General features: G+C 47.0%; 1 protein-coding gene across 7 annotated transcripts in view; it reads left to right on the forward strand.

The window, feature by feature from the left end:
- ITGAE (integrin subunit alpha E) overlaps positions 1-23,337 on the forward strand; it is a 67,286-nt gene that overhangs the window by 9,039 nt on the left and 34,910 nt on the right. For 5 of the 7 annotated variants that reach the window (XR_010408543.1, XM_045889673.3, XM_064582711.1 and 2 more), the window contains exons 2-3: positions 14,362-14,482; positions 22,251-22,342. Coding sequence is in view for 5 of the 7 variants with exons in the window: in XM_045889673.3 (XP_045745629.2) it covers positions 14,362-14,482; positions 22,251-22,342 (213 nt within the window). In the remaining 2 variants the exon portion in view is untranslated. Of the gene's footprint in view, positions 1-693; positions 916-14,361; positions 14,483-22,250; positions 22,343-23,337 lie in introns of those variants that run through there. The other 2 variants (XM_064582709.1, XM_064582715.1) reach the window with 2 other exon arrangements.

Genomic DNA, 23,337 nt, shown 5'->3' on the forward strand with positions numbered 1-23,337 from the left:
CATCATAGTTCTGTTGAATAGCACTGCTGTGCACTTAACAGCAGTCAGGGAAGCAGGGACGCTTCCTTCTGTGGCTGACAACAGACTTGGTCACAGGGAAAATTTGACAGATTGTGAAGTTAGCTTTTAAATATGACTGCAGACTCTTGGGGTGCTGGATTGGATCAGAGGTATGCTGGAAAGATTTACGGAATTTTATGTCTTCTGTCTGGTAGCTCAGAGCTTCCCACGCTACGGTGCTATAGCCAGGTTTTTAAGAGAATGCGGCCAAGCTGAATTCACTGAGGTGGTGATTTCAGTCAGTGTACTGGGTCTTAACATTTATCAGGCCCTCCATAGCCTCAGGGCCTTGAGTTCAGGGGCCAGGTGCAGGAGCCCGGTTTCTAGCTGTGGAGGTACTTCTGGTAAGAAGGGGACCCCATTCTCACTGCTGAGGCAACCACCACTAAGGACCCTGGGCTGGGTGTTGGGCTGAGGTATCTGGTGGTAGGTTCTAGAGCAGGGCAGGGGACTGGGACTCACTCACATGAATAATAAACAACGTCTGGATTAATACTACTCCTGCACTCGAACATCTATCTGATGAGGACATCCAGAGCTGTGTTCCTAGGCCAAACCTCGGCTCACTGTTCCACGAAGCGTGGGTCATGGAGAAGGGCTGACAACTGTCTCTCAGCTTCCAGGACCCAGCCCCCCCAACTGCTGAGGAAGCCACATAGCCAGCTGTGCACAAGTGGGAACATCCGTGTCTACTTGTAAGTGCCTGTCTGCCTGTGGGTCCTTGCTTCTGTTTGTGTCTGTCCCCGCCTTCTGGCCACCCAAGCAGAGGAGGGGAAGCTGAATAGGCCGAGGTCCACGCCGCTGCCTCTGCTCCTGCTAGGATGTGGCTCTTCCACACTCTGCTCTACATGACCAGTAAGTCAGCCTCACCCCCGGCCCTGGGAGGTTGCTGTGCCCTCAGCACAGCCTATCTGTCTAAATGGGGCTCACTCAGAGCGAGAGGTCAGAGACCATAGGTGCTCTTGCTTGCTGGGTTAGATCCCCAGCCTTACTCAGAAGGGCTTCTGAGGCTGTTGATGGTGCTGACAGCCTGTGGCTTCAGACTCCAGAGCTCTGCCACCCTGTTCCTCCTCCAGCCAGCCTCCCCTCCCCGCCTTGGGCCTTTTCCCACTGCACCCATTCCTGGCAGGTCCCTGGGTTTGTGCAAGTTTGTTCTCAGAGTATGGAGGCTGATGGTGCCCACCCTACCCAGCAGAGCACCCTTCCATCCCAGACTGGGGCTCAGCTGATGAGGGTGGGGGACTCTCAGAACATGAGCGTTGAGGAGAGACTGGGGGGACATGTGTCTGTGTGGTAGAATGTGAACGTACTGGGAGAGCCTGTTTCCTGTTTCTGATGTTAGAGCCAGTATGAGAACCTCTGTGTGGGTGGAGGGGGGCGCTTCCTCTTCCCCCAGCCTGGGGGTCCCATTCTGGCCTTTAAAACTACCATGGAAACCACTTGCGGCAAGCCAAGCCATGAGCCTGCACCTGCCTACAAGGCCTCAAGGATGAGATTGAGCATGGTCATTGAGCCCCTGGAGGCAGCTCAGGTCAAGCAGGGGGCTAGGGTGGTCCAGCATAATGATCTGGACAAGCTTCCCCGGGGGTCTCCTGCATTGGTCAGAAGCTTGATGGAAGACTGAGATGAACATCAGGCAGATGTTTCAAGGCTCTTGGGAGCCTGAGTACTCCCTGAAGGATGGGCAGGGACCAGCAAGTGAGCACCAGACAGTGTCTGAAAAAGCTGAATCCATTGTTGGAGGGAACTCAGAATTAGCATCCACCCTGGGGCCCAGTCACCAGGAGGCAGGTCAAAAGGGTAGGGGACCAGCAAAACATACATTTTTGGACACATTTTAATATTTGATATTCAAAATAATCATTATGAAAAGGCCAGGGGCGCCTGGGTGGCTCAGTTGGTTAAGCAACTGCCTTCGGCTCAGGTCATGATCCTGGAGTCCCGCATCGGGCTCCCTGCTCGGCAGGGAGTCTGCTTCTCCCTCTGACCCTCCCCCTCTCATGCTCTCTGTCTCCCATTCTCTCTCTCAGATAAATAAATAAAAAATCTTGGGCGCCTGGGTGGCTCAGTTGGTTAAGCGACTGCCTTCGGCTCAGGTCATGATCCTGGAGTCCCTGGATGGAGTCCCTGGATCGAGTCCCGTATCGGGCTCCCTGCTCGGCGGGGAGCCTGCTTCTGCCTCTGACCCTCCTCCCTCTCATGTGCTCTCTCTTTCTCATTCTCTCTGTCTCAAATAAATAAATAAAATCTTTAAAAAAAAAAAAATCTTTAAAAAAAAAAGGCCAAAACTGTGTTGAACTTCCTCTTCCTTATTGTAAAGTTTAGACTTCTCTTTATTTTCAGTCACATACAGAGTGTGGAGAGGGTTTTACACTTTTTCTGGCTTAAGGCTTTGATCCCCCATCACCAAGTATGTCTGAAAAAGATACTTAGGCTAGACTCTGGTCCACCCCTTCCCAGAAAGGAGGAGGTGACTGGAGTCCAGAGAGGTGCAGTGACTGTCCAGAGTTACAAGCAAGTACACGTAGAAATGGGGCTCAAGCCCAGGCCTCTGCCCTGACTTCCAGCTCTAGAATACATGGCCTGGGGTGCTAACACTGGCATCATTCTGAGCTCCTCCTAGTCTCTGTTTCCTGTGGCCTCTGGCATGACCAGCCATTGCCCCAGTGCCTTTTTCAGCAATGTCAATCCAAGGGACATTTATCAAACCCCTTCTGGGGCCTAGACAGTCCCCAGGCTGATGGACAGCAGAGAGCAAGGTGGAACAGGCTTGCAATGAGGTCACTTGGCCCACAGCTTGGCTAAGCTATGGAAAGGGTGTGAGAGCAAGGCCCTAGCAGCTCCAGTCTGAGTGGGAGAAACGAAGCTGGCTGTGAGGAGGGATGGAGGGAAGGACCAATCCTGAAGAGTTTCCTGGAGGAGGTGAGACTGGTGCTGAGTCTTAGGGGCTGGGGAGAGTCTAGGAAAGTGACACAGAGATGCAGGGAGGTTGGGAGGAACCCCTCACACTATGACTCCAGGCCCAGGGCCCTGAATCCTGTGCCTGGCTGGGCTTCCCTAGACTGGAGGAAATCCAGACTATTCTGACGTGACCCTGATCTTTTACCCTTCCCAAGCCACCCACTGTGGTGATGTCCACTTCTCATCTGTGAGAGCAGATGAGACAACATCAATTGTCTAAGAGTTTTTTAGCCATGAGCAGATACACAAACATACTCTAACCCTGGAGCTGCCCTCAGCCCCACTCGAGCCCTATCTTGCCCTGCTACCATACAGCCTGCTGTCCCCAGCTCAGTCTTTACCCTTGAGCCATCCTATGACCCCAGCCACTCAGTTCTCCCTGGGTCACCTTACAGAGGGGCTTGAGATGGAGGGTAAAGCTGTCAGAACACGACAGGCCCTCCCTTGTGGTTGTAACACTAACATCAGAAGTCGAGGGCCTGCTCTACTCTTGTACCAACTTCAGGCTGAGACCTGTGGCCCTGTTGGGTCCTCATGGGGAGTGGGAAGATGTCAGACCTGGCTCTGCCCAGGGCACACCCCAATCCTTGTGTGCAAGTATATGATGGAAAACCTTGGTGGTTAGGGATGAGGGACCATAGTGTCCAACTCATGGTCTTCAGCAAGTATAGACTGGTAGAGGGGGGCTTTCTGTTTAGAACCAGTATGGACAAAGATGGGGAGTGTGAGGAGTCTGTTTAGGAAGATGCAGGGCAAAGCTTGAGTGGGAGCCGAAGGCTACTGTCAACACCCCCCTCCCCGCCCCCTGCCCAGGACATGCTGGGCCCTGGGGGTGAGGGTGCGCTGTCCCCGTCCTGGGCCCCTGTGTGAAGAGAGAGCGGGCTACACGCAACACTACAAACCCTCTAGCGCCAGCCAGTGGGTCCACTGACGATGCCTTCCGGTCTCGCACAGGGGGGATGGGAAAAGGGCATTCCAAGCAGAGGCAAAACATCTGAGAAGTGCAATGTGTGTGGGCAAGCCAGGTGTGGACTGTGGTCCATGTGGAAACCAGGTGTTTCCAACCTTTGCTGGGAGGTTGCCTTGTAGGATGTATACGGGGGGCTTGTGGGCAGTCAGGCTGGAGAGGTCCGGGGTGGTGGTGGGGAGGGTGGAGGGCCAAGAGTACCAGGCGGCTAAGGGAGCTTGGCGCTCACCCTGAGGGGAATGGGAAGCCACAGCAGATCTTGAGCAGGTGGCAACAGTGAGACTTAACATGTGGGAAGGCGGAGTCCTAGAGAAAGGGGAAACCGATGAGGCTCCTGTGTGAAAGACCGATGTGGGTGGCTTGAAGGTGAGCTGCCCCATGGGACAGGCAACTTGCATGTGGCTATGAGGCAGGAGCTCTGCGTAGGCCTTTCTGGGTGTTCTGGGCTTGGGGGTCAGGACACCGGACTCTAGTCCCAGTTCTACAGCTAGCTCCTTATGTAAATTTGGACAAACCATGCCCCCCTCAGCCTAAGTTTGCTAAACCAAGAATAGTGCTGTGAGAATGTATATTCAAAATGCCTATAAGAGACTTTTTTTTTTTTTTAAGATTTTGTTTATTTATTTGACAGAGACACAGTGAGAGAGGGAACACAAGCAGGGGGAGTGGGAGAGAGAGAAGCAGGCTTCCTGCGGAGCAGAGAGCCCGATGCGGGGCTCGATCCCAGGACCCTGGGACCATGACCTGAGCTGAAGGCAGATGCTTAATGACTGAGCCACCCAGGCACCCCCCCCGTAAGAGTCTCTTAACTGTAGGAAAGAAATGGAGGGTTGCTGGAGGGGTGGTGGGTGGGGCGATGGGGTCACTGAGTGATGGGCATGAAGGAGGGCACATGATGGAATGAGCACTGGGTGTTATACGCAACTGATGAATCTCTGAACTCTACCTCTGAAACTAATAATACACTGTATGCTAATGAATTGGATTAAAATAAAATTAAATTAAAAAAATAAAATGCCCAGTGTGTTGGGGGAAGATAGAGGTTTGGGTGGGGGGAGGAGTGCTGGCTGACAGGATGAAGGGAGGGTCTTGTTCTTATTCAGCAGGCCTAGGTGGCTGGAGACGGCTTAGGAGAGGCAGCTCTGTGGGTAGTGTGGTGACAGACACTGGTTTGGCTGGGCTCATGTGTCTGACGGCACACGGGGGCTTGAGATGGAGGGTAGGGCTGTCAGAACACGACAGGCCCGCCCTTGTGGTTATAACACTAACATCAGCACCCACATACTGAGCTGTCAGCGTCAGACCCTGGGCAGAGGCGTTGTCCTGTTTGCTCTGCGCAGCCCCGTATGTCAGGTGGGGCAACTGAGGTGAGGTGACAAGCCCAAGGTCCTTCAGTGACTCCGTGACAAAGCAAGAATTTGAACACAGGACTGTCTCCCTCTGGGGCCCGTGCTATATTTTCTGAGTGTCCGTGGGAAAGGAAGGGGTTCCCCCATCTGGTGACAGCCCAAGCAAAGGTAAAATGTCAGGGGCCTGGAGGGAATCTGCTCCAGCAAGGTGGCCCATGGCTGGCAGGTCCCTGGCACCAGCCAGCTCCCAGGGTGGGTGCTGGGGACTGGGAAAGCTCAGTGAACACACATTCTCATGCCACCGTACCTGCACAGGTGGTTCTCGCCAACCTAGTTACCAGCTATCTAACCCAGAGCTCTGCCCAGCAGAACTGTGCCTAGCTTTGGGGGCCTTTTGTGACCCTCTTCTCTGTTTACCAACCCCTCAGTGCCTCCAGCTTTCACTAAAGGCTTGAATTAGGCAGACCTGGGCCCTAGACACAAGTATTGACTTTTCTGATGGACCACAAGCAAATCACTCAACTTCTCTGAGCCTCAGCACCCAGTGTGGTGCCTGGAAGAAATCAGGTGATCTGGGAGGGTGGCTGTGATTGTCTCTCTGGTCATCTCCTCCCCTTTCCCACCTCTCAAGGATCTGGCATCAGGATCCCCCAGTTGAACAAGGCAAAAATGGGGACAGGGATGGGGTGGTGAACAAGAATCTCGGGCCTATGCTGACATTTCCAGGACACTTCTGGGTCTGGCCCTATGCTGAACTGGGCTTTGTGGTTGAGGGGGAGGGGTGTCACAGATGACTCAGATTAGATCACATTTTGGGGGAGACCGACTTAATCAGAGATCACTCTGACCTAGACAGGATTTAGAGCCAGACACACTGCAGGATGTGGGGAAGGGGTGGGGGGATCAGGGACCAGTGAGTTAGTCTGGCTGAGAGTCTGAAGTAGCTCCTGGAGCAGGGAGTGCCTGAGCAGGGCCCCAGAGGATTGGGGCAGACGTGAGAGCAAGGAGGGCATGCTGGTCAGGGGGATCTGCTTGGGCAAAGGCCCAAAGTGGGAGGTCTGTGGATGGTGTTCAGGGAGAGGGGTATAGAGGAGCTTGACGCGGCTGAGGGCAGACCTGGCAGAGGGGGCATGGTGCTAGGTGGGGAGATACCACAGATGCCCAGGTGAGGAGACTGGACTTATCTCAGGGGTTTCAAACCTTGTCTGTCAGTTACACAGTAGAACACAGAGAGAAAGCCTCCCAGTCACCCCTTGCAAGAAATTGCTACTCCTTACTCTTTATTTTTTTAAAGATTTATTTATTTATTTTAGAGAGAGAGGGCAGAGCCGTGAAGGGCAGAGGGAGAGGGAGAGAGAATCTTTTTTTTTTTTATTCTTATGTTAATCCCCATACCTTACATCATTAGTTTTAGATGAGGTGTTCCATGATTCGTTGTGCATAACACCCAGTGCTCCATGCAGAATGGGCCCTCCTCAATACCCACCACCAGGCTAACCCATCCTCCCACCCCCCTCCCCTCTAGAATCCTCAGTTTGTTGTTCAGAGTCCATCGTCTCTCATGGTTCGTCCGCCCCTCCGATTTCCCCCGCTTCATTCGTCCCCTCCCGCTACCTTCTTCTATTTTTTTTTTCTTCTTCACAGAGATTGCGTTATTTGTTTCAGAGGTACAGATCTGAGATTCAACAGTCTTGCACAATTCACAGCGCTTGCCAGAGCACCTACCCTCCCCAGTGTTTATCACCCAGTCACCCCATCCCTCCCACCCCACCCCCCACACCAGCAACCCTCAGTTTGTTTCCTGCAATTAAGAATTCCTCATATCAGTGAGATCATATGATACATGTCTTTCTCTGTTTGACTTATTTCACTCAACATAATACCCTCCAGTTCCATCCATGTCGTTGCAAATGGCAAGATCTCATTCCTTTTGATGGCTGCATAATATTCCATTGTATATATATACCACCTCTTCTTTATCCATTCATCTGTCGATGGACATCTTGGCTCTTTCCACAGTTTGGCTATTGTGGACATTGCTGCTATAAACATTGGGGTGCAGAGGGAGAGAGAATCTTAAGCAGACTCCACCCTGAGCGCAGACTCCACAATAATTTTAGTTAACAATAATTTTGGGGTGTCCATATTCAAATCTTCCTATCTCAATTTATCTTTTTTTAACAATTTTTAACAATAAGTTTTTTTGAGCCGAGATCCAAACAAGGTCCACATTACATTTGGTTGCTATGCCTCTCTTAGTCTAGAGTGGCCCCCTTGCCTATTTCTTGGTTTGTGTGTCTTTTTCAAGTCTTTGCTTTACTGCAGAGCTTGGTCACTTGTCTTGTAGAACAGCTTCATTCAAGATTTGTGTGTTTGCTTCCTTTTGGTGCAGTTTGTCTTTTTATCCTCTGAATTTCCCAAAACCTGAATGTTAGTGCTAATGACTTCATTAAATTCAGTTGAACTTTTTTGGCATGCATACTCTAAACTATTGTGGGGATTTTGCCATACTTCCTAGATATATCTCACTTCCCCTTTTTGTTTCTTTTGCCAAAGTATTTTAAAGGCATGCTACTCAAAATGTGGTCTGAGGATCAGCAGCATGGGCATCACTTGGGAGCTTGTTGAAAATGCAGAGTCTGGGATTCCTGTAACCTTCCTATGGTGTCACACTCCAAGGCACATATGTCCGAAGACCCATTCTTGGGGACGTTAAGATTGACTAGTGGGTTCAGGGGGTGTCAGTCTAATTGTAAAGTTTTCTATCAAATTTTCTTCTAGTAGTTTCATGCATTGATGATCGTGGCCTGAATTCATTATTGTACAGTGGCTTGCAAAATTGTGTTTTTATGATTCTATTACTCTGCCCACATCACCTAGGACTATTTGGTGACCCTGAAATGCAATTTATATAGGAAAGATAAGAAAATTAGTATTTTCTCTTTAATAAACAACTTTTATTTTTTATTTTATTTTATTTTATTTTAAAGATTTTATTTATTTATTTGAGAGAGAGAGAATGAGAGAGAGCACATGAGAGGGGGGAGGGTCAGAGGGAGAAGCAGACTCCCTGCTGAGCAGGGAGCCCGATGCGGGACTCGATCCCGGGACTCCAGGATCATGACCTGAGCCGAAGGCAGTCGCTTAACCAACTGAGCCACCCAGGCGCCCAATAAACAACTTTTAGAGTAAGGGGATGGTGCCCTCATTACTTCCAATGCTAACCAATGCAGTGTTTTGATTTGTTTTGGAGGATTTTTTCTTCTCTCTTAAATATTATTATTAACCTATAGAATTTTTATATATTCAATGTGTTTCAGAAACTTGCAATTATAGTTTAATGTAAACTTCTTTGAATTACACAATAAAATTCAGATTAGTGACTTTTCAAATTAAATCAAATCCATGTGACTTGTACCCATTTCAAGACACAGAATATGACCAACAGCCCAGAAGTACCCTTTGTTACTCCCTCTAGTCATTCATTACCTTATCCCCAAGGGTAACCACTCTCCTAAGTTCTTCTTTTTTTTTTTTTTAATAAATGTTTATTGTTATGTGCCACTGAGGTTTTGCAGTTGTTTCTTACATATCATTATTGTCAAAACAGACTGATACAATGAGGAACCTAAGTCACAACTCTCCTAAGTTCAAATACCATAGTTTATTTGGCCTGTTTTAAATTTAGTATAAATGGAATTATACAGTATGGTCTGTTTTGTTCCTAGCCTTTGACCCAACATTGTGTTTATGAAATCCAACCACCTTGTTGGAGGTTATTTTCACTGCTATGGAGTATTCCATTGGTGACTATTCACAGCTTATCCTTTCTACTCCGGATGGATATTTGGGTTGTTCCAATTTGGAGTTATGAATAGTGAGGCTGTGAACATTCTTGTACATGTCTTTTTGTGGACATATAAACACACTTCTGCTGGTGATATGCCTAAGAATAGAATTGCTGGGCCATAAGTTATTCATATGGTCTGCTCTAGTGATACACCCAAATGGGTTTTCTGAAGAGGTTGTACTGACTTATATTCTTTTTTTTTTTTTAAAGATTTTATTTATTTATTTGAGAGAGAGAATGAGATAGAGAGAGCATGAGGGGGGGGGGGAAGCAGACTCCCTGCTGAGCAGGGAGCCCGATGCGGGACTCGATCCTGGGACTCCAGGATCATGACCTGAGCTGAAGGCAGTTGCTTAACCAACTGAGCCACCCAGGCGCCCTGACTTATATTCTTACCAGCAGTATTTGAGAGCTCTAGTTGCTCCAAATCATTGTCAACACTTGGTATTATCTTTTTCATTTTAGCCATTCTGGTAGTTGTATAGTGATATTATATGGTGGTTCTAATTTGCCTTTCTCTGAAGTCTATTGAGTGCCTTCTTATTTGATTACTAGCCATTTGGATAAGTTCTTGTGAAATGTCCTTTTTTACATACCTCTTTCTTATTGAGCTGTAGGAATTTTGTACAAATTCTGATATAAGTCTTTTCTCAGATATTTGTGTTGCAAATATCTTCTCTCACTCTGTGGCTTGCCTCTTTATTCTCTTAATGGTGTCTTTTGATAAACAGAAGTTCTTGAGTTTAATGAAGTTCAGTTTATCAGTTCTTTCCTTTATGGTTAGTGCTTTTTTTGTCCTGTTTAAAAAATATTTGTCCACCGCAGCGTCCTCTGTTTTCTCTTAAAAATGTTATTGTTTCATTTTTCAAAATCAGTCCATCCAAATCCACATTTCAACCCATCAGGAATGTGTATATGTGTGTGTGTGTGTGAGAGAGAGAGATATTGGGTGAGAATAGTCAAGGTTAATTTTTTTTTTCAATATTGATATCCAAGTGACCCAGCACCATTTAAAAAATCATTCTTGGGTGCCTGGGTGGCTCAGTCGGTTAAGCGTCTGCCTTTGGCTCAGGTCATGGTCCCGGGGTCCTGGGATCAAGTCCTGTGTCGGGCTCCCTGCTCAGTAGGGAGTCTGCTTCTCCCTCTGACCCTCCTGCCGCTTGTGTTCTCTCTCAAATAATTAAATAAATAAAATCTTAAAAAAATAAAAATAAAAAATCCTTTCCTCACTGTTCTTCACTGTCACCTTTGTCATAAAATAGGTGATCATATGTGTTTGGACTCTCTGTTCCATTGGTCTGCCCTGCCCTGTGCTAGTATAATTCTGTCTTAACTATAACTTTGTAATGTCTTGATTACCAAGTCCTACAAGTTTGTTATTCTCCCTTAAGAGTGCCTGATTATTCTTGCCCTATGCAATTTCCTATAAATTTTTAAATTGGCTTGTTAACATATCTCACCCCCCACCCAGTAATTTGCTGGGATTTTGATTAGGATTCTATTGTAGCTATAGATCAGTATAGTGATAACTGACAACAATATTGAGTCTTCCATTCATGAACATGATCTATTCCTTCATCTATTTAGATCTTTAATCTCTCCTAATCTTTTATAGTTTTCAGCATAGAAGCTTTGCATGTTTTTAGTTAGACTTATTTTTAAGCATTTGATTTTTCTGTCTTTTGCTAATAGCATCTTTAAAAATTGTTCATTCTTTATTTGATCATTGGTGGCATATAGAAGTACAGCATTTCTTTGTATATTGCTTCTATATCCAGAAACCTTGCTAAAGGCTCTTGTTAATTCTCAGTGTTTGGCTGTGAATCTGTTGGATTTCTCAGTCTACTTAATCATTTCATCTGCAAATAATGGCAGTTTTATTTTTTCCTTTTTAATCTTTATGGCAATCTTTTTTTCTTATTGATCTAAGTCCGCTGGTAAAATGTTGAGTAAAAGTGGTGAGAGTGGGGGTGCCTGGGTGGCTCAGTCGTTAAGCATCTGCCTTCAGCTCAGGTCATGATCCCAGGGTCCTGGGATTGAGCCCCACATTGGGCTCCCTGCTCAGCAGGAGGCTTGCTTCTCCCTCTCCCACTCCCTCTGCTTATGTTCTCTCTCTCGCTGCCTCTCTCTCTCTGTCAAATAAATAAATAAATAAAATTTTAAACAAACAAAAAAAAGGTGGTGAGAATGATCATCCTTGTCTCATTCCTGATTTTAGGGAAAGCTTTCAGCAACTCACCAATAAGAATGATGTGTGCTGAAGGTTTTTTGTGGATATTCTTGATCAGATTAAGGAAATTCCTTCTATTCTGGTTTACTGTGATTTTTTATCACAGACCAGTATGAGATTTTATCATGCCTTTTTCCTGCATCTATCATAATGATCATATGATTTTTTCCTTTTTTCCCTGTTAATGTGATACATAAATCAGTTATTATCAAATGTCAAACCACCCTTCCATTCCTGAAATAAACTCAACTTGTTATGATATATTATGCTTTTTATATGTCACCAGATTTGATTTGCTAATATTTTGCCTAGGATTTCTACATCTATGTCCAAGAGAGAGATCAATTGTCCTTCCTTGTATTGCTCCTGTCAGGTTTTTTTCTGATTTTTGTTTGTTTGTTTTTTAAATCTTTGCTCTTGTCAGGTTTTAATATCAATGTTATTCTGACCCCATAAGATGATTGATAAGTATTCTCTCAATCCTGTTATCTGGAACAGTTTGTGTAAGATTGCTATTTCTTCTTTAAATGTTTGGAAGAGTTTGCTGTAAAGCCATCTGTGCTTGGAATTCTTCCTAAGGTTTTTAATAATCAATTTAATTTCTTTGATAAAGATTATTCAGTTTGCACTTTTTTCATCAGTTTTGGTAAATCTTTATTTCAAGGAATTTGCCTATTTCAACAAAATTGTGAAGCGTAGTGGCATAAAATTGTATATACTATCCTCTTATTATTTCTTAAATGTCTTAGGATCCATTCTGATGTCCTCTTTTTCATTCATATTGGTAATTTGTGTGTTCTCTTTTTTTTTTTTTTTTAAGTTTTTTTTTTTTTGACAGAGAGAGAGAGACAGCGAGAGAGGGAACACAAGCAGGGGGAGCGGGAGAGGGAGAAGCAGGCTTCCTGCCAAGCAGGGAGCCCGATGTGGGGCTCGATCCCAGGACCCTGGGATCATGACCTGAGCCGAAGGCAGACGCTTAACGACTGAGCCACCCAGGCGCCCCTCTTTTTTTTCTTGATCAGTGTTTCTAGGGGTTTATCAGTTTTATTAACCTTTTTAGAACACAAACTTTAGGGGCACCTGGGTGGCTCAGTTGGTTAAGCGACTGCCTTCGGCTCAGGTCATGATCCCAGGGTCCTGGGATCGAGACCAGCATCGGGCTCCCTGCTTGGCGGGAAGCCTGCTTCTCCCTCTCCCACTCCCCCTGCTTGTGTTCCCTCTCTCGCTGTCTCTCTCTGTCAAATAAATAAATAAAATCTTAAAAAAAACCAACTCTCACAAATTAGTAAGAAAGCAATAAATACTTCATACAAATGGATAATATATATCAATAGGTAGTAAACAACTTAAAATAAGAGGCTTGACCTCACTCATAATTTAAAATATATTTTGGAACAAAATGATAATCCTTTCAAAACAAGGATGAAAAGGTCTGCACACAGCTCAAGCAGCGCTGTGGGGAAACAGGCCTTTTCCTATTCTGTTGTTGTATGAATTGGCATAGCCTCTGTGGGGGGCAATCTGTCAATATCAATTTTTCCTCAAAACTTTTTAGTGAAAAATTTCAAATATACAGAAAAGTCGAAATAATTGTGCAGTGGAAAATTATATACCACATTTAGATTTTACAGTTGTCAACATTTTGTTATATTTGCATTATCACATATGTATCATATATATAAACATATATCTGTATATCCATTTTCATATATCCATCTAGCCATCCATCAAGCTATCTTGCATTTTGATGCATTTCAAAGTAAACTGCAGACATTGGTATACTTTATCCCTAAATATTTCAGCATACATATCAACTAGAGTTCAGTGTTTGTTTATGGTTCTTTTTTGAGGGAAAATTTACCTTCGGTGAAATGCACAAATTTTAAGTTGACCATTCAGTGTGTTTTTGACAAATGCACACACCTTTGTCATCCAAATTCCTATCAAAATCTAGGATATTTCCATTAGCCTACAAAGTTTCTTCCTGTCCCTTCCCAGTTAAGCTCCATCCCCATACCCCCAGGAAATATTTTTTACTATAGATCAGTTTTGCCTGTTCTAGAACAACATGTAAGTGGAATTATACAGTAGATACTCTTTTGTATAAAGCTTCTTTCACTCAGCATAATGATTTTTTTTTTTAAGATTTTATTTATTTATTTGAGACAGAGAGAGCACATGAGAGGGGGGAGGGTCAGAGGGAGAAGCAGGCTCCCTGCCGAGCAGGGAGCCCGATGCGGGACTCGATCCAGGGATTCCAGGATCATGACCTGAGCCAAAGGCAGTCGCTTAACCAACTGAGCCACCCAGGCGCCCAGCATAATGATTTTTGTGATATACCCATCTCTCTGTGTGTGTCAATTGCTCATTCCTTTTTACTCCTGAGTAGTAGTCCATTGCATGAATATACCACAGTTACTTTATCCCTTCTCCAGTTGATGGACCTTTGGGTTGTTTCCAGTTGGGAACTATTACAAATAAAGCTTCTGTAAACATTCTTGTACCTGTTTGAAGACATGTTTTCTCTTGGGTCACTTGATGGAGGGTCATAGATAGAATGTATGTATATGCTCTCCCTGGGGCTCAACTTTGGTACAAGACCCTGTCATGAGTATGCGCTATCTGACGGGTACAGAAAGTGCATAGTGGGAGGTGTGAGAAGGTGGGAAGTACTTCTAGGGGAGAACCAGGAAAGGCCTCCTGGAGGAAGAGGCCTTGGTGCTGACACAGTTTAGTAGGAGGACTGGGGGAGCGGGGGTCTGGGTCAGACATGCCTATGTTCCTGTCCTATTCCCACAGGAAAAAGATCCTGGGAGTCTCAATTTCTCGTTTGTAAAATGGGTGTGATGATCCCACAAGATGTGACTGAATGATGGGAGTCAAAGGCCTAGCCAAGGCCTCAACAGACTCCCTCTTTTGTTAAATGTTCCTCTGTTTTCCACAGGCCTTGCTCCTCTGGTGGCCTTCAACGTGGATGAGGCCCGGATCTGGGTGACTCCTGAGGGAGGCACACCCTATGTGCTCAGCTCCCTTCTGCACCAAGACTCCAGCACCAACCAGACCTGGTGAGTGGCGCCCGGCAGATGGGAGGCATAATTGAGGGCGCCTCTGGGGAGTCTGAACAAGCCCCAGAGAAGGCCTTGCACACCACCCCCACAGTCTGGGAACAACCTCCCTTCACTTTCAAAAAGGTGTACAGGAGAGAGGCCGTGAGCACTAGGCCAATCCTAGCCCTTTTCACTGTCAGGGAGCGGGGGGCAGTATATGACCTCAAAACTATTTTAAAATAAAGTTTATTAAGGCTGTTTTGTCTCTTATAAAAGTAACACATGCTCAGTATAGAAATTTTGGGCAATGACAAAAATATCAAAGAAAAAATGGAAACTGTGAGGCATCAGGGAATGTGGTTAAGAGGCAGGTTGTGGGTCTGGTAGCCAGGGGTCAGTGACAGCTTTCCTCTGTACTTATAGTGAGGCACTCAACCCACAGTCCGTTTCTTATCTCTACTGTAGGGGTAGAGACTTCCCTACATCACGGGGTTGTTGCATAAGACTATTTGAGTTAATGCACAGAAAGGATTTATTACAGTTTCTGGCCAAACTCAAGCTCACTAAACATTGCATTTGTGTTTTTAAAATCTCATCTGGGGGATGCCTGGGTGGCTCAGTTGGTTAAGTGTCTGCCTTCGGCTCAGGTCATGATCTCAGGGTCCTGGGATGGAGCCCCACATCGGGCTTCCTGCTCCGCGGGGAGTCTGCTTCTCTCTCTCTCTTCCTCTGCCCTTCCCCACTGCTCATTCTCTCTCTCTCAAACAAATAAAATCTTAAAAAAAAAAAAAAATCTCATCTGTACCCACCCATTAGATAAACCACAAAATTTAAATGTGGCAAAATTCTGCTGGTGAGGATGTGGGAACCTGTGGGGCTGTAAATTGATATAACCAACTCAGAGAATCGTTTTACCATATCTGGTAATGTTGAAGATGCCTTTGACCCAGCCATTCCACTCCCAGACGCCAACCTTAGAGATAGTCCCAGGCACATGTAAAGCTATTTATTGTAGCATTTCTTAGAATAGTGAAAGACTGGAAATGGTCCTCATTAGGAAAATGGAGGAAATAAGCTGTGAATCATATACGATGCAATATTAGAAGCAGGTCAAATGAATAAAATGAGCACAGTGGTTGTTAACTTGAATCACTCCCAAAATGTAAGGTAAAAATGGTGATTGTTGAATTATATATACAATGGTCATTTATTCAACAAATATCTATATGGAGCACTGACTGTGTGCCAGACCCTGAAGTTACAGCAGTGAGCAAAGTAGGCAAAAATTCTTAGGCTCAGGGGAGATAGACAATGAGCAAGCAAGCAAAATATGTATTATATCAGATGGGGATAGTGGGGATATGCTAATGTAGAAACATGTCTTTAGTTTTGTCCCTTACTGTCACCAAAATGACTTTTAGAGCTGCTTTGTTTTGAAGCCAGGATCCAGTCAAGGTTCACGTGTCCCATATTGTTGTGTCTCTTTATTCTCTTTTAATCTAGAGCAATTTTTCCTTTCCTTTTTGTTCATAATGGTCATATGGCTTTCTCTGTGCTTGCTGTGACCCAGCCCTGCTCATGCCCTGCCCCAGGCCAGTCCCCTCCCCACCCCGCTGCTTTGCTTCTTGTCAGTGGTCAAGGGTTTCCTTCCTACCCAGCACACATGAGCCACGAGCCCAGCATCCAGACAGGCTTTGGGGCAGAGCCAGATGAGGAGCCCAAGTTTTCTGGCTGAGCAGAGCTCCCCATCTTCCCAAGTTGAGCATAGCAGAAGCTCTGTTTGGTGGAGGATGGGGAGGCAGGAGCAGCTCCTGAGGCAGCCTTATAGCCCTGGGACTTGGGCCATGACCCCGCCAGCCAAGCGTGCTTGGACCCCTTGCTAGACTGTGGTTTCCTCACTGTACAGTGAAGAGGCTGGTGACCATGTAAATGGGGCGGGCAGGGTCAGTTTGTTCATTCATTCATACATTCAGCAAGTATTTATGGAGCCTCGACTCAATCACAGGCTAAGTGTGGGGATAAGATAGTGAAAGAGGCACAGTCCCTGCCCTCGTGGAACCCCCTGGCTCATGAAGGAGACAGACAAGGCAGGCGATGACAAGAGGAGTGATGGCAGCTCTGGTGGGGATGTCTAGGGTACTTTGGAGACATAGAGGCAGGTGTATCCTTTAGCCACAAGATGTGCATCAACCCTGGGGCTGAGGAGATGAGTAGGAATTAGTGAGAGAAGGCAGGGGAGGGGGATGTCCCAGCCAAGAGCAGTGTGGTCAGAAGCCTGGAAGCCAGCGCGAGCACAGTCAAGGAACAGAAAATGTCAGGTGGTCGAAGCCGAGTGCAATGAGCAATAGGCTGGGAGAGGAGGGTGGTGCCTTGTTACGTAGGCACCAAGGATTTGAGGCTCCAGAAAGGTTTGAAGCAGAAGGGGTGGTGAGAAGGATGTTAACAAGTTCTTGGCTGCAGGAAGATGAATTAAAGGTCGGTGTTTGCTGTGTTTTTTGTTGTTCTTGTTTTGGCAAAATGTTATGGACATTTGCCACACAGAAAAAATGCACCCATCATAAGCGTGTAGCTCAGTGAATGTTTGCAAAGCGAACCACCTATGTAAGCGGCATCCAAATGAAGAAGCAGAACGTTACCAGCCTCGGGATGCCTGGGTGGCTCAGTCAGTGAAGCGTCTGCCTTCGGCTCAGGTCATGATCCCAGGGTCCTGGGATCGAATCCCACATAGGGCTCCCTGCTCAGTGGGAAGCCTGCTTCTCCCTCTGCCTGCCACTCCCCCTGCTTGTGCTCTCTCTCTCCCTGACAAATAAATAAAATCTTAAAAAAAAAAAAAAAAGGCACATTACCAGCTTCACCTAAGCCCCCTCTAGCCTGGTGTTCCCTTCCAGGCACATCCCCTGCCAAGAGCTAACCAGTGCTCTGATCTCCACCTCCCTGGATTAGTTTTGCTTGTTCTCGAACTTATAAATGAGGCATGCCATTATTCTCCCTCAATAGAGTCTGTGAATTTTGAAAATGGTATTGCCTGAGACAATGATACTTATTCTCATTGCTCTAAGTCTTCCATTATGTGAACAGTGCTGACGATGGGCATTTGGGCAATTTCCTTGGACAAATTATACTGCTCTTGATGGGCAAGTGTACTTCCTTTTATCAGGCATGTGCCCAGCATTGGAATTGCTGGGTCAGGACTTATATAGAGAGCCAACATTTAGTTTTCCAAACTTGCAGTGCATGAGTGTTCTGGTTGCTCCCCATGCTCCTGCAAGCCAAGTGTCAATCCCAGTTATTTGTGACCATCTCTTGCCCAGTCCCCTCCCACCAGTACCCCAGCAGGACCCTCTCCAGCTCCAGGCCCCCTGACTAGAAGCCAAGGTGATTGAAGCCCCTGGAGCAGAAGGCTCTGGGTCCACCACAGGGTGCAAGGAGAGCCCAGCTGGGCTCATGAAAACCTCCCTGAACACCTGCTGAAGCAAAGGGGGCTCATGGGAGGATGTGGTGGAAGGAACTTTGGGTTCCTGCCGCAAATGGCGAAGCCCAAGACCACGGGCCTGCCGTGCTGAGCAGGAAAGGTGCTGCTGGCCGCCCCAGGGCCACAGAGAGCGGAGGAGGCTGGGCTCCCTGTGAAAGGGTGATGTGTCCTTCTCACTCCCTTGTGCTGTTTCTCCCTAAAATAGAACAGCCGGGGCCGGCAGCATGATGGGTGTCGTTGCCGCAGGGTGAAATGAGTGGAACATAAAGAAGGCCTTCCACACCTGAAACGAATATAACACTGTATGTTAATTATACTTCAATAAAAATGCAAATGAAACCATAAAAAATAAACTAAAAAAATATGATAAAACTTGGGGTAGGGGCACCTGGGTGGCTCAGTCGTTAAGTGTCTGCCTTCGGCTCAGATCGTGATCCCAGGGTCCTAGGATTGAGCCGCGTGTCGGGCTCCCTGCTCAGCAGGGAGTCTGCTTCTCCCTCTCTCTCTGCTGCTCCCCCTGCTTGTGCTCTCCCTCTCTGTGTCAAATACATAAATAAAATCTTTAAAAAAAAAAAAACTTGGGGGAAAAAAAAGAAGGCCTTCTCCTGGGAGGTATGGGATTAGACTCAGAATGGACCCAGGTTAAAGGTGGGTGAAGGCAGGAGATGGACTGCTTCTAGCCCAGGGTACAATAGGGTCCCTGGGGATGTCAGCTGATGGTGGGTTTGGTTATTGTTAGTCAGTCATTCAGTCAACAAACCTGGAGATCAAGAGACTACCCATCATGGGGGGTAAAATGGGTGGGCAACAGAGGCAGCTCAGACTGGGCCTCAGGCCACAGCACTGCATGACTTGATATGAACGGCAACCTTGGGTTCTGCAGTTCACAGCCTGGATAGCTGTACATGGTAGTCTCTTGAGAACTCACAGTCGAGGTGAGTATAGAGGTGGGTTCCAGTAGTCAGGGCTACCTGGAGGGCTTGGAGGGGGTCAAGTTGCTCCTTTTAGGAAGACTTCCTGAGGAGCTGGTGTTCACAATGACTGTTGGCAGGAAAAGGAGTTGGGAAGGAAATAGCTTGGGCAATGGCTTGAAGGAGGAAGGAGAGCTGAGGCTATTCCAGGCCTAGACTTACCCCCCCAAAACATGATCTGGAGTGGAGACTAGTTCTGACCCCACCTTTATGGGGGAGGGGGAATGAGGTGCTAGACCGAGGGCTGAGGCTCAGCCCAGGGAGGAGTCTGGAGCAGAGGCAGGGTTGCTGAGCAGGCAACCTATTTTGGGAGCTCAGCTGCAGAGCTCACAGAGCTGCCCCTCTGCTCTTCAGCCCTGCCCCACATTAGCGCCCTTACCTGCTATCTGGGCTGTCATTTAGTCAATATTTAACCATATTTACCAAGCCCTAACTCTGTGCCAGTCATTCTTCCATGCTCTGGAAATAACATGGTAAACAAGATTAGATGTGATCCTTGAGGAACTTACGGTCTAGTGCGGGGGACAGATAATAAGCACATAAGCAAGTAAAGAGGATACTGTCAGACATAATAAGTTCCGAAAAGGAAATAAAACCGGAGGCATGAAGTAGAGTAGCTGTGCTGTGAGGTGGGGCTGGCTGGAGAAAGCCTTTATGAGGACGTGACAGCTAAGCAAGGCCAGGAGATGGAAATGAGCCAGCCTTGGGGAGTGAAAGGCAGGCTTCTAGGCAAAAGGCACAGCAAGGCAGAGGGCTGGGGCCAGGCAAGAACTGGGGCTGTCCAAAGAAGGGGCTGGAACAGAAGCCAGCCAGTGTGGAGCTGGAGCTTGGAGAGCAAAGAAATGGGAAGAGGAGGACACCTGGGTGGCTCAGTCGTTAAGGGTCTGCCTTCGGCTCAGGTCATGATCCCAGGGTCCTGGGGTTGAGCCCCACATCGGGCTCCTTGCTCAGCGGGGAGTCTGCTTCTCCCTCTGATCCTCCCCCATCTCATGCTCTTTTTCACTCACTTTCTCTCTCTCAAATAAATAAATAAAATCATTAAAAAAAAAAAAAACGGAAATGGGGAGAGGAGGTCTCAGGCAGAGAGAGGATAGACCAGCAAGGCCCTGTGGGGTGCATCAAGGAGTATGGACTCTTTTTCTCAGCACATGGGAAGCTACTGAAGCAGGGGAGTGATATGGTATAAACTATAAGGGTAAATTTCAAAAACAAACACTACCAGTTAGGAGGCTATTATCATAGACCAGGCAAGATGCTGGTGGCCAGGATGGTGATGGAGAAATGGAGAGAAGAGGTGCTCTGTAGGTATAATTTGGAGGAAAAATCCACAGGGTTTCCTGATGGACTTGATGCATGGATGAATGAAAAGATGAAGCAAATAAAGATGCACCCAGGCTTCAGGCTTTATAATGTAGTGGTTGGTGCTACCATCTATTGCCTTGGGGAAAATGGAAAAGTGTAAACTTGAGGCGCTTGGGTGGCTCAGTCGTTAAGCGGCTACCTTCAGCTCAGGTCATGATCGAGTCCTGCATCGGGATCCCCGCTCTGCAGGAAGCCTGCTTTTCCCTCTCCCACTCCCCCTGCTTGTGTTCCCTCTCTCACTGTGTCTCTCTCTGTCAAATAAATAAATAAAATCTTGGAAGAAAGGAAAGGAGGGATGGAGGGAGGGAGGCAAGCACAGGCTCGGGAGGACAAGACCCCGAGCTCTGTTTGGACAGTCTAATTAGACGGAGCAGTTAGTCATTGCATTTGTTTCCTATGGCTGCTGTAACAACCACAAAATTAGTGGCTTAAAACAACACAAATTTATTATCTCACAGTTCTGGAAGTCAGAAGTCCAAAATGGGTCTTAATAGGCTAAAATCAAGGTGTGTTAGCAAGGCTGTGTTTCTTCTGGTGGCTCAAGGGGAGAATGGGTTTCCTCACCGTTTTCAGTTTCTAGAGGCTAACCACATTCCTTGGCTTTTGGCCTCTTCTTCCGTCTTTAAAATCAGCAGTGTAGCATCTTCAGATCTTTCTCTGACTCTGACCCTCTTGCCTTCCTCTTATAAGGACCCTTGTGATTACATTGGGCCCACCGAGAAAAACCAGGATAATTTCCCTTATTTCAAGATCCATAACTTAATCAAATCTACAAAATCCATTTGGCCACAAAAAGTAGCACATTCACAGGTTCTGGGAATTAGGACATGGACATTTTGGGGGGGGGGCGGTGCATTTTCTACAGCTATTTCCTATTTCCTACAGCGATGCTGGCCTGACTTCTGGTGGAGGGATCCTAGGGCCACAGAATTTCAGCATTTACAGGTGTATTGAAGCCATGGGATTGGAGGGGATCAATAGGGAGAATGTGCTGGTAAGGAAAACAAGGACCAAGCCCCAAGGCTCCAGCAACATTTAGAAGTTAAACAGTGAAGAAGCCAACAAAGGAGTGTTGAGAGAGGTAGGGGGAAATCAAGAAGAAAGTATTTCAAGGAGGGGATAGTCAGATGTCCAGGGCTGCTGAGAGGTTGAAGAAGATAAGGACAGAGAGGTGACAGATTTGGCAGTGTGGGGACCAGTGTTGACCTTGACAGTAGCCGTATCAGAAGGTGGAATCAGCTTGGGGTGGGTTAAACTGGGGTTGGGGGCATATACACAGGTGTAGACTTTATTATTATTCTTAATCCATAGAGATAAGTAAATGATCTATTTCATAATTATAATAGGGTGATAGGAAGTGAGGAAGTGGAGATGGTACCTCATTCCTGCCACCCAACCCACCATAGCTGCATCATGACCTTTTGAAAGTACAGACTAATATCCCCCATTGTAGAGTCCTCCATGGCTTCCTGCTGCCCTCAGCACAAAGATCTTGGAACTGGTTCACTGTTACCAAGCCCAGCCTTGGGGCCCCTTCCTCAATACCCCCTACTCACAATCCAACCCCTAGGATGGGGAGCTCACTCCCTGCCTTGAAGCAGACCAGTTCTCCCTGGGCAGCGTGGATAATGAGAATGCTTAGGGGGACACTGGACTCTGCTGTCTCCCTGGGCTTGGGATGAGGGGCAAAGTTTGCCATGGGGAATCATATCTCTGGAGGCTGCCTGAATGTGGCTAACAATTTCCCACCTGGAGCTGTGTAAAGGTAAATACTGAGCAAACGCCTCCCACATAATGCAGAATCTGCCATTCTGGGCTGGAGTCTGCCTGCCTGCCCCAGGTCGGGACCTCCTCCATTAGTTTTCCAGATAGGGAGCCTGTGAGCCTCTGGACCAGGAGTGGGAAGACAGTGCCTGGGCATGCAGAAAGGAGAAAGGAATCATTGGCCAGTTCAACTTTGCTGTCTATCTTTCCAACTCAGGCTCCTGGTCACCGGCCCTCAAACCAAGGGGGAAGCAGGCCTCCTGCACTGTTGTTCCCTCATCCAAGATAAGATCTCCTGTAAACGAGTAGGTAAGTCTACCTCAGCTCCAGGGAATGCTCCCAGGACCTCCTTCCGAGGAATCCCACTTATCCGGCCCAAACCATTTGAACCTAGTCCAGTCCTTCCACCCCAGATTCCACCACCAACAGCAGGCTTTCTATCCCAATGCCCGACCCCATCCCAACCTGACCCTGATCCGTAGCCCACCTTTCCAGACCCAGTCCTAACAAAAATGATACTTAAAATGTATTGAGTGCTCACCATGTGCCTGGCACTCTGCTAAGTGCTTTGTTCACTTTTAATCCTCAAAATTATACCATTTTATAAAAGGGGAAGCTATAGCTCAGAGAAGTCCTTTGATTGCCAGTATGACTAAAGTCATGCATCTAGAGCTGGCAAACCCAACCTGTCCCAACTCAACACACCTCAATGGAATCCAACCCCACCCCTCCCAACCCGTGGCCATCCTAGCATCTAGCATGGGACTGGCATATAGTAGACACTCAATAAATGCTGTTTGAAAGAATAAGTGAATGAACAAATGAATGGACCTAATTCACTCATTAACCAACTCTACCCATCCCACCCAGTCCAACTCAAGGCCTACATTTGCTGATGACCCTTCGACTGTGTATGGTAGAATCCTTATCTCTGTGAGAGACACGATGTGGAACAGCCTCACTCTCTGCTTCAGAAGGGGCTGCAGGCTGGTAGGGTAACTGGGTGATCTTATGGCTCAAAAATGCGTCTTCTGAGGCCCACAGTATAGAGAGAAATGAGTGAGCTACACTTTCGCCCTGGGGTCTCGGGGGGGCGGGGGGAGGCAGTAAGATTCTCCAGAGACAGAACTTTGAGATTGGAGAGTTCATCGATCCTTATAGCCAGTCCTTTAGCATCTTGCACACCTCCCTGGTGCTGCACACACCCACCAGCTAGTGCTCCTCCGCCCTCCTGCCCCTCCAGACTGGGACCCCCTGTAAGAAAAGCCCAGGTCTCAGTTATTTCTAGATCCCTATCACCATCT

Source organism: Mirounga angustirostris, unplaced genomic scaffold (genome assembly GCF_029215605.1).
Source record: "Mirounga angustirostris isolate CCGP_5_RB_7025 unplaced genomic scaffold, mMirAng1.0.hap1 SCAF_17, whole genome shotgun sequence".
NCBI lineage: Eukaryota > Metazoa > Chordata > Mammalia > Carnivora > Phocidae > Mirounga > Mirounga angustirostris.